The following is a 13,770-nucleotide window of genomic DNA, read 5'->3' as shown; positions in this document are numbered from 1 at the left end:
ATGACCTACATAGACCACAGCTCACAGCAAAGCTAGATCCTCAATCAACTAAGCAAGTGCAGGGATCAGGCCTGAATCCCATGGACACTAGTCGGATCTGTAACTGCTGAGCCGCAGCAGGAACTCCCTCAGTACTCGCTTTAAAGATAAGATTTTTGGAAGCAGCAGGTTAAGTGTCCAACGTGTGGTGCAGGTCCCACCTGCATCATGGGTTTGATCTCTGGCCTGGGACCTTCGACATGCTGTAGACGTGGCCCCAAAATGAAAGTGGCATTTTTCACATGGTATCCCATCTCAAAATCCCTACCAACTGGGTTCCGTGGAATTCCCTGGGACCTGGGCCCTTTTTCTATAGCGACTGCTGTCCAGCCTTATGAAACGTTAACTTGCTGTACCCTCCGTTGGGAATGTTTTCCATCGCATACCGACGTGATTTGCTGTCAGCCTAGTGAGTTCTTTCCTCATCACAGGAATTTAAATTGTACTCTTCCATGCCTTAGCTTTTACCCCTGTTTTTTCTCTTTAGCCCTCAGTCTGGCATAAATTTTGCTCTTTTATTTGCTTTTTCCCCCCTCTCTATTAGACTGTGTCTCCAGGGAGCAGAGATTTGTTTCCAGGTGCGTCTCCAGTGCTTGGAAAGGTGCATGGCAATAGAGTTGATGGAAAGGAGTTCTTGTGATGCAGTCGCTTAAGAATCTGGTGTTACTACAGCGGCTCCTGGGTGGTTTTTTTTTTTTTCTTTACAGGGCCACACCTTTGCCATATGGAAGTTCCCGAGCTAGGGGTCGAATCTGGAGCTGCAGCTGCCGGCCTTCACTGCAGCTCACAGCAACGCCAGATCTGAGCTGCATCTTCGACCTGTGCCACAGCTGGATCCTCACTGATCCAATGAGCGAGGCCAGGGATTGATTCTGCAACCTCATGGATACTAGTCAGTTCCTTAACCTGCTGAGCCATGACGGAAACTCCTTGTGGGTTCTTTTTCTGAAGAGCAGCCACTCCCTCACTGTCCATCTCTACTAACGTGTGCAGATGCCCATTCTTGCCCTGCAGCAAGGCTCCCTGCCCTGTAAACCCAGCAAAACACCTCAGGTCCTTCATGAGTGAATTGCTTTGTCTCCACATTAGTTTTGTCAACCAAGGCTGAGAAAAGTTCAGTGTCCCTTGTCACCTATCAGGAAAGTAGAAGCCAGCACTATAATCCTGTTGAGGCCAGAGGCTGCCTGTCCTCTCAACCTCTACCTAGACTTGATGCCTTTTCAGTTCTAGCATTTATCCTCCTTTGGTCTTCAAAGGAGGCATTTACCAATTTCTTTAGAGGAAGCTGAGCTTAGAAGGCAGGAGTCTTAGAGAAACTAGGAGTTGTGACTCAGCTGGTTAAGAACCTGATTAGTACCCATGAGGATGTGGGTTCAATCCCTGGCCACAGATGGGGCCTGGATCTGGTGTGGCTGATAGGCCAGCAGCCACAGCTCCAATTCAACACCTAGCCTTGTAACTTCCTTATGCTGCAGATAAGGCGCTAAAAAGAAACAGTGTAGCAACAGCCCCAGTCTAGTTCTCTCCGGGGCTGATTTCCACAAGGCAGCATCACCACAGATGGACCTGCAGCTTTACCCCTTAACTGTCCTTCTTCCCTGTTTGGCTGGTGGGAGTGGAGACGGGCTTGTTCCAAATGCTGAAAGTCTAGGCTGGGTGGTGTATGACTGCCTTCACATCTCGGTTTAATCAGATTCCAGGGGAAACTCAAACCCTCATCTTTAACCCTCTGCAGAGCATGCCAATTCAGTTTTTTGGTTTTTGGATATTTTGGTCTTGACCATGGCATGTGGAAGTTCTCAGACCAGGGATCAAACCTGAGCCACTGCAGGGACAAGGCTGGATCCTTAATTCATTAGACCACCAGGGAGCTCCCGCCAATTCAGTTTTAAGCAATTTCATTTGCAGAAGTGGTAAACGAATATGTTCTCATTGTAAACAAAGAATTGAGCACGACAGATAAAAGCATAAGTCCCCCGCACACTGACTCCTCTTTAGCGTGAGGTAATCAGAATAAGATAGTACTCTAAACTTTATTTTGCTTTTTAGGGCCGCACCTGGGGCCCATGGAGGTTCCCAGGCTAGGGGTCCAGTCAGAGCTATAGCTACTGGCCTACACAGCCACAGCAACATCTGCTACTCTCACCACAGCTCACAGCAACGTGGGATCCTTAACCCCACTGATTGAACCCGCAAACTCATGGTTTCTAGTCGGATTCGTTTCTGCTGCGCCGCAAGGGGCCCTTTTAATGTAGGTCTCAAATTGTGATGCCTGGACCGGCAGCAGCGTCTGGAAACTTAGAAACGCAAGTTATTGACCTCTATCCTACATCTAAGGAATTGGAAACGCTGGGAGTGGTACCCAAAATAACCAGCCCTTGAGTGATGCGGGTGCGCCCCCCAAGTGTACGAACTGGCCAGTCCCCTCATCGCGGAGGAAATTAACTGCGCCTGGGTTCCAGTCCTCCGCGGCCTCGCCCCTCGCGCCTTAGCTTCACCTCCCTACCCACCGCCGCCCCGAGGCAAAGTGGGTGCTTCCCAGCCCTGGTTCAGGCCCTTCTGTCCACGCAAGGGCCGAGCCTACATGCTCCGGCTCAGCGCACAGGAAGGCACCTCTACTGGCTCCGAACGGCCGGCGAAGTGGGCCGAGGCGGGCCTGCGGGGAGGGGCCTGGGCGGCCGGCCCGCGGCCTCGGCTCAGGGCTCCTGGGCCTCGTCCCCCGACCCCGACGCCTCCTCTTCGATACGGTCCGCGGTCTCCAGGTCGCCGCCGTCCTCGGCCCGGAAGCGCAGCAGATGAGGCGTCCAGGGGGCTCCCCGGACGCGGCCGAAGTTCCGGAGGCTGACGGCGGGCGAAGGCGCCCCTGCGCCCAGGAAGCGGCCGAGCAGCGGCGTCTGTGCGGCGGTCACCGGCCGGGCCGGCCCGGGGGACGCCTCCACCTGCAGGCTCTGCTCAGGGTCGTCGCTCATGCTGCGGGCGGGCAAGAGGGCGGCGTGAGCGAGCCTCCGGCGGCAGGTGACCCGGCGCCCAGAGCGAGGGGGTGGCGGGGGAGGACCGAGTCCTGGGCCCCCCAGACGATGGGCGAGGACCTGGGGCCCGCCACGCGCCGGCTCAGACCCTGCCTCGACTGGCTTGGGCTGCTCACCGCAGATTGAAAGTGGAGCCCAGGAAGGAAGGCCGCAGCGACTCCGCCACCGTGGCCACAGTGTAGGGCGGTAGTGCTGAGTCCTCGTCCCAGTACTGGTCCTTCTCCGCCGGAGGCAGGTTCTGGTACATGTCGTCCACGGACAGCAGGGACACCTGCGGCAGGGAGCGGGTCACAAGGGTCCCCCTCTCTTCTGCATCCCCAGGCTGAGAGCTGGCAAGGAGGGAGAGCCCAGCGAGCTGCCCCGGACCCCGGCTCGCCTGCAAGTTGCGGTCTATGAGCTGGTTGGTTTCGAAGTCGTCGTCATCCTCACCGAAGGGATTGATGATCTGTTCTGCTACCTACGGGCGGTAAGAGTTTCACGGGCTCGGATGACTTGCTTTCCTCCGCTTTCTCTTTTGTCTCTGTCCACGCATGTGGAAGCTTCTGAGCCAGGGGTCCAACCTGTGCCGCAGCAGTGACCCAGGCTGCTGTAGTGGCAATGCTGGATCCTTAACCCACTGTGCCGCAAGAAAACTCCCAGAGCCGCCCCCCCCTTTTAATAACTTTCATTTTGATTGATTTTTTGCTCTTTTTTTTTTTTTAAGGGCCCTATCCGTGGCTTATGGATGTTCCCAGGCTAGGGGGTGGAATTGGAGCTACAGCTGTCAGCCTACACCACAGCTCATGGCAACACCGGATCCCCAACCCACTGAGTGAAGCCGGGGATCCAACCCGAATCCTCATGGATCTCAGGTGGATTCCCCAACTGGAACCCCACCAGAGCCCTGTTTTCTTATCCCTAAAGCCGGGGTGGACCCTGAGCCCAGGTGTGGACCACCCCAAGTGCCCACCTTGAGCCAGCCAGCATAGAAGAAGAACTGTAGCAGAGTGGTGAGAGGCACGTACATGTCCAGGTCCCCCAGAGCTGGCCCAGGCTCCAGAGGCTCCCGAGATTTGGCAGCCCCTGCCTCTGGCTCCACAAACTGGCGGCCAACCAGGGAGAGGCCAAAGAAGGAGTATACTGCTATGGTCACCACCTGGAGAAGGGCAAGCCAGGCTGAGTGAGACAGGGAGAAGTGCCACCTCTGCCCCGAGGACTGGTGACAGATCTACCAAGTAATTAAAACATGTAGCAAGGTGTGGCAGCACCAGATGGGAGGGGGATCAATTAGTGGCATCCAGGGAGGCTTTGAGAATGAACCCTTGGCTGTTCAGTGTCTCAGTGGACCAAACTGCCCCAGGGCAGGTACCATCTCTAATTCTCTGTGTCACACACAGAACAGGACATACAGTAGGCACTGGGACTGGGGGGGTGAGAGGCAGTTACTTGGGTGTAGACAAGAGGGATGCTGATCCAGTCATAGTGGAAGAGCATGCTGCACTTGGCCCGGTACTTGTTCAGCTCCTGGTGGAACAGCAGGAAAAGAAAATCAGTGGAGGTGAGTAAGGAGAATGAGAAGGAACAGGGGAGCCCTGCACCCTCAGAGCTGGGCCACCTCTCATGCTCACTCTGCTTTCAGAGGTGTTGTCAGGCTGGGGTGCCTGTGATGAAAAGCCATTTAACAGAGTATATGCAAGATGCAAGGCCAGACCCTGGGGCCAGAAGTTCTGAGGATGAATCCTAGCTCCACTAACGAGTTGAGCTGCGTGATTTGGGAAAGTTTCTTTTTCACTCTGTGCCTCAGTTTCCTCACTTCCTCACACTTGCAACAGTGTGTGATCCAGAAGTGGTATAGGTATTAAGCACTGAAATTATTCCAGTTTGCAAAACTGGGGGTGGGGGGGAGGGCAGATGGGCCTGGTCCTGGACTGACTCACTTCCAAGAGCAGGCAGAGTGCAATGTCATCACGGATTCGCCCATCCCTCCGGGCCTGGGCCGCCAGGTTGGTGAACCAGACGCAGGGGACCCAGTACTTATTGAAGTCTGATTTCAGGCTCTCAAACTTTTTCCTCTCTTCCTGGGACATGAAACCTGCAGGGATGAAGGGAGAGGGTTGCAAACGCTTCCTCGGCTCCCAGGACTCTCCGCCCCGGGACCCTGGAGCGCCCCCTGGTGGTCAAACCGCCCCTCCCAGAAGACCGGGGAGGCGGGTCGGGTCCCGCCGGCCCCAGGGCTCTCCCAGCGCGGCCCCGCACCCGCACCCGCGTCGGGCTGTGGGCCGCGCACCTGCGTCCACCACGTGCTCCATGGTGGGGAACCGCTTGAGCACGCGGGTGCTGACGGAGCGCAGCACCAGCACCGAGGCCAGGTTGGCGTAGCGGATGAGGGTGCGGCGCAGCAGGCGGCCGCGCTCGTCCACCCCGTGCACGCTGGCCGAGATGACGCACATCAGCTGGTCTGGCAGCGGGATGCTTGTGTACTGGGCCCACCAGCGGTTCACCACCAAGGTCACGTAGAAACCTGGTCGCCGGCATGGGTTGGGGGACCAGGAAGGGTAGAGAGAGGGTTCCGGAGTCAGCGCGCCCTGCCCGCAGCCGGCGCACCTGGTCCAGGCCAGTCGGAACCAAGGCAGGGGGAAGGACACAGTGGCTTCAGCGCCCCGCCTGGCCATCGGGGGGACAGCCTCTTCCTCTGGTCCCACCCTGATGGGCCAAACCAGGCAGGGAGGGAGGAAGGAAGAGTGCAAACCTCCTCAGGCAGAGAAGGAGTGGTTCCAGGCCAAGACAATGTCTAACTCTGAGCCCTGCTTTCCACGAGCGTGGGGAGGGAGGTGTCCCCTCTCTGCAGTTCCCAGAGGGTTGTGAGGCCAGCAGGTGGCTTGGGCTTTGTCTGGAGTGAAGGTCCAGAAGTGACAGGCAGGGCCTCATCCTCTGGAAACCCCGGACCCTGCATGCAGCTCCGGGGCCTGCCCAGCCTGCTCTCGCTGACCTCCAGCCTGTGCCACTGGAGTAATTCTGACCCTCTCGAGTCATCCGCCCAACCCGGAGGTCAAGCAAGATGATTAAGAGGATGCCAGGGCGAAGCCCTTGTCCTTTGAACTTACCCAGGACAAAGGACAAGGGGATGAGGTCTGCGGAGCGGTTGCAGTATCGGGCCACCTGAGCGTACACTTGCCTTTGCTCTTGGGTCAGCAGCAGCCTGGGGAAGGTCAAGTGAGGCCTGGGTTAGAGGGAGGTGGGCAGCCTCGTCCCCCACAGCCCAGCCCTGAGACCCCGCCCTCGCCCTCGCACCGGTAGGTGATGCTGAGCAGAGCATACAGGGCGACGAAGAGGAGGAACTCCTTGTAGAGGAGCTTGTAGATGCTCCCCCTCCAGCGGAGAAGCAGGCCAGAGAAGCTTCCGAAGCGGGCCTCTGCCACTTTGAGGGTATATGAGACCGTCATGGTGCGGGGCGCCTGTGGCAAAAGGTCGCAAGAGCTGCCCCCAGGGCTGTCCTTCTCCCCCAGCAAGCCTTCTCCTTAGCTGGCCTTCTCCACACCAAGCTTAGGTCCCCAGGCAACCGTAGCTCAACGCTGGTCCCCCCGCCCCAGCCCAGTATCCTCCTGTGTCAGGAGACAAGGGGAGGAAGCTGCAGAGCAGACTGAGCACGCCCACAGCCTGGAACCCGGTGGTGCTTGGGTGAAGCCAGGACGGGGCGGGCGAAGGGGGAGCTGAGATCTACACTCTCTCATGCATGAGGCTTCCCCAGGCGCCTCTTCCTCTTGCAGGGCTGAGAGTCCCGGTCATGAACTGCTGAAAAAAGGAGGTCCGACTCTAGCCCAGACTCCACCACCTTGGGGTCTTGCTCTGGAAGCTGATAACTGGTCTCTCAAGGCCAGGGTGCTCCCCCCCACCCCCCACCAACCTACCTGATCTGGGCAGCAGCCTGTGCCAAGGAAGGGGAACTGGGCTAGCCTTCACCCAACAACACTTAAGTACCTCCTGGGCCCATAAAGTTTGGCTGGACTGCGGTTATCATTGATGGATTGAGGCTGTCACCCAGCTTCCCCTGATCCTGGGAACTGGATGTGTCTCCCTACGCCTGCAGGGCTGGGCTGGCCTTTGCGTGGCATAAATGCCATCTGCATTGACCCCACAGCTCGCAGCATGTCCTTGAATCCAGGAGGACTGTCCCACGCTCCAGGTGAGAAGACAGATGCATGATAAAATGTTATGACAACTGCAGATGGCAGAGCACTGACTAAGTGACAGGCACTCTGCCAAAGCACCACTCTGTCACCCTCTGCCCTGTCTTGGGAAGCTCCTTCCCCCACACTGTGAGCTGGTTCTCACTGCCAGTGTTTCCTGAAGAGAGGAAGCAAGGAGAGGTGGTTCGGGGCACAAGCTTAAGAGTCGGAAAAACCCGGGTTTTTGGAGGTCCTGTTGTGGCGCAGCGGAAACGAACCCGACTGTTACCCATGAGGAGGCGGATTCCATCCCGGCCTCACTCAGGGGGTTAAGGATCCGGTGCTGCTGTGAGCGGCAGTGGGGTAGGTCACAGACGCAGCTTGGATTCCGTGTTGCTGTGGCCTAAGCCAGCAGCTACAGCTCTGATTCCACCCCTAGCCTGGGAACTTCCATATGCCACAGGTTTGGTCCTGAAAAGCCAAAAGAAAAAGAAAAACTTGGGTTTGAAGTCTAGCTCTTCGTAACCCTGTCCAAGATTTCTCATCTCTCTGAACCTTCGTTTCCTCCTCTGCAAAACAGGATCAATAATTCCTTTCTCACGGTGCAGTGGAGGGTATCCAGAGAAACAATGCCCAGCGCCTGCAGCATGCAGGCATTGATCCTGGGTTGCTCTCATCAGCAAAATCCAAGTCTGACCCTTTGTTTTCCACCTACTGGTCCACTGTTGCATCCCAGCGCCAGGCAGTCCTTCAGAGACTGAGAGGCAGAGACCTTTCTCCTCTCGCCTGGCCTGCCCGCCCCGTGCCAAACAGGGCTCTCAGTCTGGGTGTACAGCCTCTGAGATGCCCCTACTTCTGCCCACGGTCGCCAGCCTCTGGCTTCGCTCTCTTTCCTGCTCCTGCGAGGTCCTCTTCTGTCTATGAAAAGATGTCGCCTCTGGCCTGTGAGACCCTAGAGGATGGGGTTGCATCTGATTCATCTCAGTAAAGCTGGGGAGACTTGAACCCAGGCCAGCTTTTCTTTTCTTTTCTCTTTATTTTTTGGTCCTTTTTAATCTGAGCGACATCTGGCCTTCCTCCCCGCTAGAGGTGGAATCGGAGCTACCGCTGCCGGCCTACGCCACAGCCACAGCAATGCGGGATCCAAGCTTCGCCTGCGACCTACCCCACAGCTCACGGCAACGCCAGATCCTTAACCCACTGAGTGAGGCCAGGGATCGAACCCGCATCCTCATGGATCCTAGTCGTGTTTGCTCATCATGGAGCCACGAAGGGAACTCCTCCTCCCCACTTTATGTAAGCAAGGTCTGGAAACCAATTCATGGCCTGATGAGTTATGTTCTCCTTCCGGGGCCCAGGTGGAGATCTCAGTATGTGGAAAGAACAGGACTCTGTGTGTGTGTGTGTGTGTGTCCTGGAAATCTGGAAGCCCCAGGACCTGACCTGGGGAGGGCAAGACTCCAGCTCTGGGGCCTCAGCCGTCATGGCCACGCAGCCCCTTCCTAAGCGCTGATCTGTGGCTTTCCTAAAGCATTCTGGGTTGCTTACCACTTAACCAGTCTCTGGTACCTGGGAAGCCAGGCCCTGGCACTGGGGGAGCTCAGGCCCTGGGGTCCTGGAAGCTTCTTTCTGACAGTGGACCCTGAGGACAGCCCAGCTGGCTGGTTTCTGTCCTAGGCCCCCACCCTCATTTGAGGCCCTCTTGCCTCTGCCTGTTACCTGCTCTCTGGCTCACTGGGCTGTGAATTTCCCACAGAGCCACTGGTAAAGGTATGGGACCTGAAGTCTGCCCCGGGAAGGAGCAGTCCCCAGGCCACACCCAGCCCCTCCTTCCTGAGTCACTTTATCTCCGTTCCCAGCTGCTGACAGGTCCCTTTGGTTTATGGTCTAGGAGAGGGAACCGCTCCACCTGTAAATTACTTTCCCCACCCTTTTTTTATCCTCCTCTAGCTCTTGCCTCTCCCTCTCTTCTGGGCCTAACCACCCATGCCCCCTGCCCTCCTCACAGCTGAGAGCTGGCTACATGGCTTGGCAGTTTACAGCATGGAGTCTGGAGACAGACCGCCTAGATTTTTTCTATTTTATTTTGTCTTTTTTAGGGCCGCACCCGCGGCATATGGAGGTTCCCAGGCTAGGGGTCAAATTGGAGCTGTAGCCACCAGCCTACATCACAGCCACAGCAACGACGGATCCTTGACCCACTGAGTAAGGCCAGGGATTGAACCCGCAACTTCATGGTTCCTAGTCAGATTCATTTCCACTGCGCTACGATGGGAACTCCAGACTGCCTAGATTTTTAAACCCAGACTCCACAGTGAACTACCTTCATGACCAAGCCAACGGTTTAACCTCTCTGTCCTTAATTTCCCTAAGGGAGAAACAGAATGATAATGCCTGTCTCCTGGAGTAGTTACGACTATCAAGTGAATTAATATTTTTAAAGAGCTCGGTAAGCATGTGATACTATTAGTATCTCCTCTTTTCTGGCCCTGCTCTTGTATTTCCATCTCTGCCCACACCGAGGACACTTGAGATCTTACTGCTGAATCCAGTAGGTCCCTCCTGAGGCCTAACCTTACGTGGACTCTCTCATTCTTTTTCCCTTTTTTTTTGGCTGGGCCTGTGGCATGCATAAATTCCAGGGCCAGAGAGCGAACCGGTGCCACAGCTTCAGCCCAAGCCACAGCGGTGACAATGCTGGATCCTTAACCCCCTGTTCCAACAAGGGAACTCGGGCATCTCTCTCTCTCTTTGTCTTTTGTCTTTTTAGGGCCTTACCCACGGTCAAAGACACGGCTCGGATCTGGCATTGCTGTGGCTGTGGTGTGGCCGGCGGCTGCAGCTCCAATTAGACCCCTAGCCTGGGAATATGCTGCAGACGCAGCCCTCAAAAGACAAAAACAAACAAACAAACAAACAAAACAGAAATAATGACCCACAGAAAAGTCAGGCAATGGTGAATAGGGGAGTCAGACATCTTGGGTTCAGATCTTGCCTCTGCCCCTTGGCAGTTGCATATGACTGGGCAAGAGGCAAACCTAGGTGAGCCTCAGTTCCCTCATCTGTCAAGTGGGGATAATAATCACATCCACATGGTAAGTTTACTATGAGCTTAGCCCAGTGCCTGGGATGCGGCAGGTGCATAAGATCCCTTAACGGCAGCCTATGTGACACTGAGGGAGGAGGCAGAACAGGCTGCTGGGCCCTTCAGTTACAGCATCCCAGAGGATGTCCTCCTGATGTCCTTGCTCCCAGAGGGAGCTCACGAACCTTATTAACCTCCCAAGGGGCAAAAATAATGAAGGATAAGAGCACACCGCCCCAAAATATGCTACTTTGGCATACTGATTATTTTGAGCTGTTTTACAGCAAATGCAGTGAGAGGTTTTCTTTGAGTTCCCCTTATCTGCTAAAGACGTCTGGAAGGAACCCCGTGATCGAGTCCCCTTCCCAGGACTTTCACCTCACATCACAGGAGAGGAAAGTGGAATTCTGTATCACATCCAGACAAATTTTGTCATAAACTGTCACATCTCCCATCCAGTCTTCTGAGGGTCTCTTCATCTTTCCTAGAAATTATTTCAGGCCGCTTTCCTAAAAGGCTTACTTTCCCTTCTCTCTGTCTCTATTCAATTCTAAGCCACATGGGGGAGTTACTCATTTTCCCCTGGGTATCTCCCATATATACATAAGTTACACGTGTTAATAAACTTGGTTTTTGTATTCGTTGTTGTTGTTTCTCTGTCTCTTTTTTTTCTTTTTCTTTCTTTTTTTTTTTTTTTTTTTTTTTTTGGTCTTTTTAGGGCCACATCCTTGGCATATGGATGTTCCCAGGCTAGAGGCTGAATTGGAAATGCAGCTGCCAGCCACAGCTACCCCAGATCCAAGCTGCATCTGCAACCCACACCACAGCTCACAGCAACCCCAGATCCTTAACCCACTAAACGAGGCCAGGGACCTGAACCCAAGGCTCATGGATACTGGTTGGGTCCCTTAGTGCTGAGCCACAACAGGAACTCCCTGCTGTTGCGAATTTCTTCGTTGAAGGCTACTGTGTGAGTTAATTTGATGAGGGAATACAACTTTTTTTTTTTTTTTTTTCTGCAATCACAGCATATGGAAGCCCCCAGGCCACGAATGGAATCCAAGCCACAGGAATTCCCAGTGTGGCTCAGTGGTAGAGTTGTGGCTCTGCCATCGGTGTGGCGAAGCTGGATCCTTTAACCCAGTGCATTGGGCTGGGGATCGAACCTCCGTCGCCACAGAGACAAGGCCAGATCCTTCTCCCTCTGCACTACCATGGGAACTCCAAGGGAATCCAGCTTTAGATAGTGTGCTTGGAGAGGCCCCTCTGAGGAGGTGACATTGGAGTTAAGGCAGAAAAGATGAGAATGTGTGAGTAGTAAATAAAGACGGGCGGGGATAGTATTCCAGGCGGAGGGAACAGATGTGCGAAGGCCCAGAGGCAGGAAGAGTTCTGTTCTGTGTGAGGAAGAGTGAGGAGGAGGCCTCTCCGGCTGGAGCAATGCGGGCTGGAGGAGATTGCTTGGAGAAGGAGACAGGGCATGAGGCTGCGGAACTTTGTAGAACATCACCCGGATTCTGGATTTCACACTCAGAGCAAATGGGAAACCACTGAAGAGGTATTTGTAAGAAATACACTACAAATGCTATGTGGGGATGGTACTTTGAAGAAAAGGTTAATCAAGGAATTCCCTTGTCGCTCAGTGGTTGATGAATCCGACTAGGAACAATGAGGTTTCGGTTGCTCAGGGGGTTGAGGATCCAGTGTTGCCGTGAGCTCTGGTGGAGCTGCAGACGCAGCTCCTCGGATCTGGCGTCGCTGTGGCTGTGGTGTAGGCCGGCGGCAACAGCTCCAATTCGACCCCTAGCCTGGGAACCTCTATATGCCTCAGGTGCAGTCCTAAAGAAAAAAGAAAAGGAAAGAAAGAAAAAAATACAACCTACTAATAAAAAATTCAAAACTGGAAAAAAAAAAAGAGTCCTATATGAAAACCAAAGATGGGTGGAGTTTTGACTCCTGTCCCCACCCTGAGCACTTTAGAAGGTGACTGTATTTGAAGACGGGTCCTTTAAAGAGATAATAGGGAGGGGTCCTTAGGTAGGGCCTAAACTGATCTGATGAATGTCTTTAAAAGAAGGAATTGGGGCACGTAGGGAAAGATCATGCGAAGTCAGAGGGACCCTGCCATCTACAAACCGGGAGAGAGGACTCAAGAAAATCTGCCTTGTCCATACCTGGGTCATGACCTTCCAGACTCCAAAAGTGTGGGGAAATAAATCTGTAGTTTGAGCCACCTAGTCTGTGCTATTTTGTTAAGACAACCCTAGCAAACACATAGGAAGACATTTTGCTCTGTTCTCCGAATATAAAATGGTAATATTGGAAGTTCCCATTGTGGTTCAGTGCTAACGAACCAGACGAGAAACCTCGAGGACCTGGGTTCAATCCCTGGTCCCACTCAGTGGGTTAAGGATCCAGTGTTGCCGTGAGCTGTGGTGTAGGTCACAGATCTGGCATGGCTGTAACTGTGGCGTAGGCCGGCAGCTGCAGCTCTAATTTGACCCCTAGCCCAGGAACGTCAATATGCCATGCTCGTGCAGCCCTAAAAAAAAAAAAAAAAAAAAAAAAAAAAAAAAATTGCAATATCAAATGTGCCTTATCAAACTATACATGCCTCAACCCATTTGCCCTGTGGATTTGCTTTTTCTGGCCTCACCTTTACCACTTCCCCACCAAACCCTCTTGGAAAATTGTTTTGTTTTTTTGTCTTTTTAGGGCTGCACCCGAGGCATAAGGAGGTTCCCAGGCTAGGGGCACAATCAGAGCTACGGCTGCCGGCCTACACCACAGCTCACAGCAATGCCAGATCCGAGCTGCATCTGTGACCTACACCACAGCTCACAGCAATGCCAGATCCTTAACCTGCTGAGCGAGGCCAGGGATCGAACCTGCAACCTCATGGTTCCTAGTTGGATTTGTCTCCAATGAGCCACGACAGGAACTCCGAAACTTGACCTGTACGATAAAGACCAAACTCCGGAGTGTGGCACATGAGGCCTTTCTGCCCACCCGCATCTCCTTTCCCCCTCACGGTCTGAGCTACGGACACTTCTCCCCATCTCGGGCTGGTTTGGTCTCCCTTCCGTGGGCAGAGGGCAAAGCTAGAGAGGTAGATTCTTGTGGGCCTGCTGAGGGACTGGCTGTGTGGAGGGAGGACGAAACTGAGATGAGACGAAAGGCAAGGAGACCAACCGGGTGCTGCAGCAATAATCCCTGCCTGCGAGACTGTGACCCAGACTAGGGGGCTTGGAGACGCTGCAGTGAAATGCACAGACTTCAGGGATATTTGGGAGATAAACCTGAGTGGAATTGTGTATTCAGTAATTATTTGTCGACTTTCCTGGCTACTCTTTCTTCTTTTGTCTTTTAGGGCCTCACCGGCGGCAGCATATGGAGGTTCCCAGGCTAGGGGTCCAATCGGAGCTATAGGCACCAGCCCATGCCACAGCCACAGCAATGTGGGATCTGAGCC

General features: G+C 54.3%; 1 protein-coding gene and 1 long non-coding RNA gene across 5 annotated transcripts; one reads left to right on the top strand and one right to left on the bottom strand.

The window, feature by feature from the left end:
- Positions 1,912–8,294, bottom strand: BEST4 (bestrophin 4). Of its 4 annotated transcripts, none has more exons than XM_003128059.4 (9): positions 6,339–8,294; positions 6,152–6,246; positions 5,335–5,568; positions 4,985–5,139; positions 4,494–4,571; positions 4,018–4,203; positions 3,445–3,525; positions 3,185–3,339; positions 1,912–3,009 (listed from the first exon to the last, which is right to left on the bottom strand). In XM_003128059.4, exons 1-9 carry the CDS (start codon positions 6,488–6,490, stop codon positions 2,736–2,738), a joined length of 1,410 nt encoding a protein of 469 aa, XP_003128107.1. In that variant the 5' UTR covers positions 6,491–8,294; the 3' UTR covers positions 1,912–2,735. The 4 variants fall into 4 exon arrangements, with proteins under 4 accessions (XP_003128107.1, XP_020952438.1, XP_020952437.1 ...); XM_021096779.1 differs by having other exon boundaries at positions 3,185–3,525; positions 6,339–6,502; positions 6,956–8,294; XM_021096778.1 differs by having other exon boundaries at positions 3,185–3,525.
- LOC110261241 lies at positions 2,924–8,354 on the top strand. The gene is made up of 3 exons (XR_002345227.1): positions 2,924–3,054; positions 3,390–3,534; positions 8,301–8,354. It is a non-coding gene; the product is annotated as an uncharacterized LOC110261241 (long non-coding RNA).

Source organism: Sus scrofa, chromosome 6, assembly GCF_000003025.6.
Source record: "Sus scrofa isolate TJ Tabasco breed Duroc chromosome 6, Sscrofa11.1, whole genome shotgun sequence".
Taxonomy (NCBI): domain Eukaryota; kingdom Metazoa; phylum Chordata; class Mammalia; order Artiodactyla; family Suidae; genus Sus; species Sus scrofa.
This window is presented reverse-complemented; position numbering and strand designations above follow the sequence as displayed.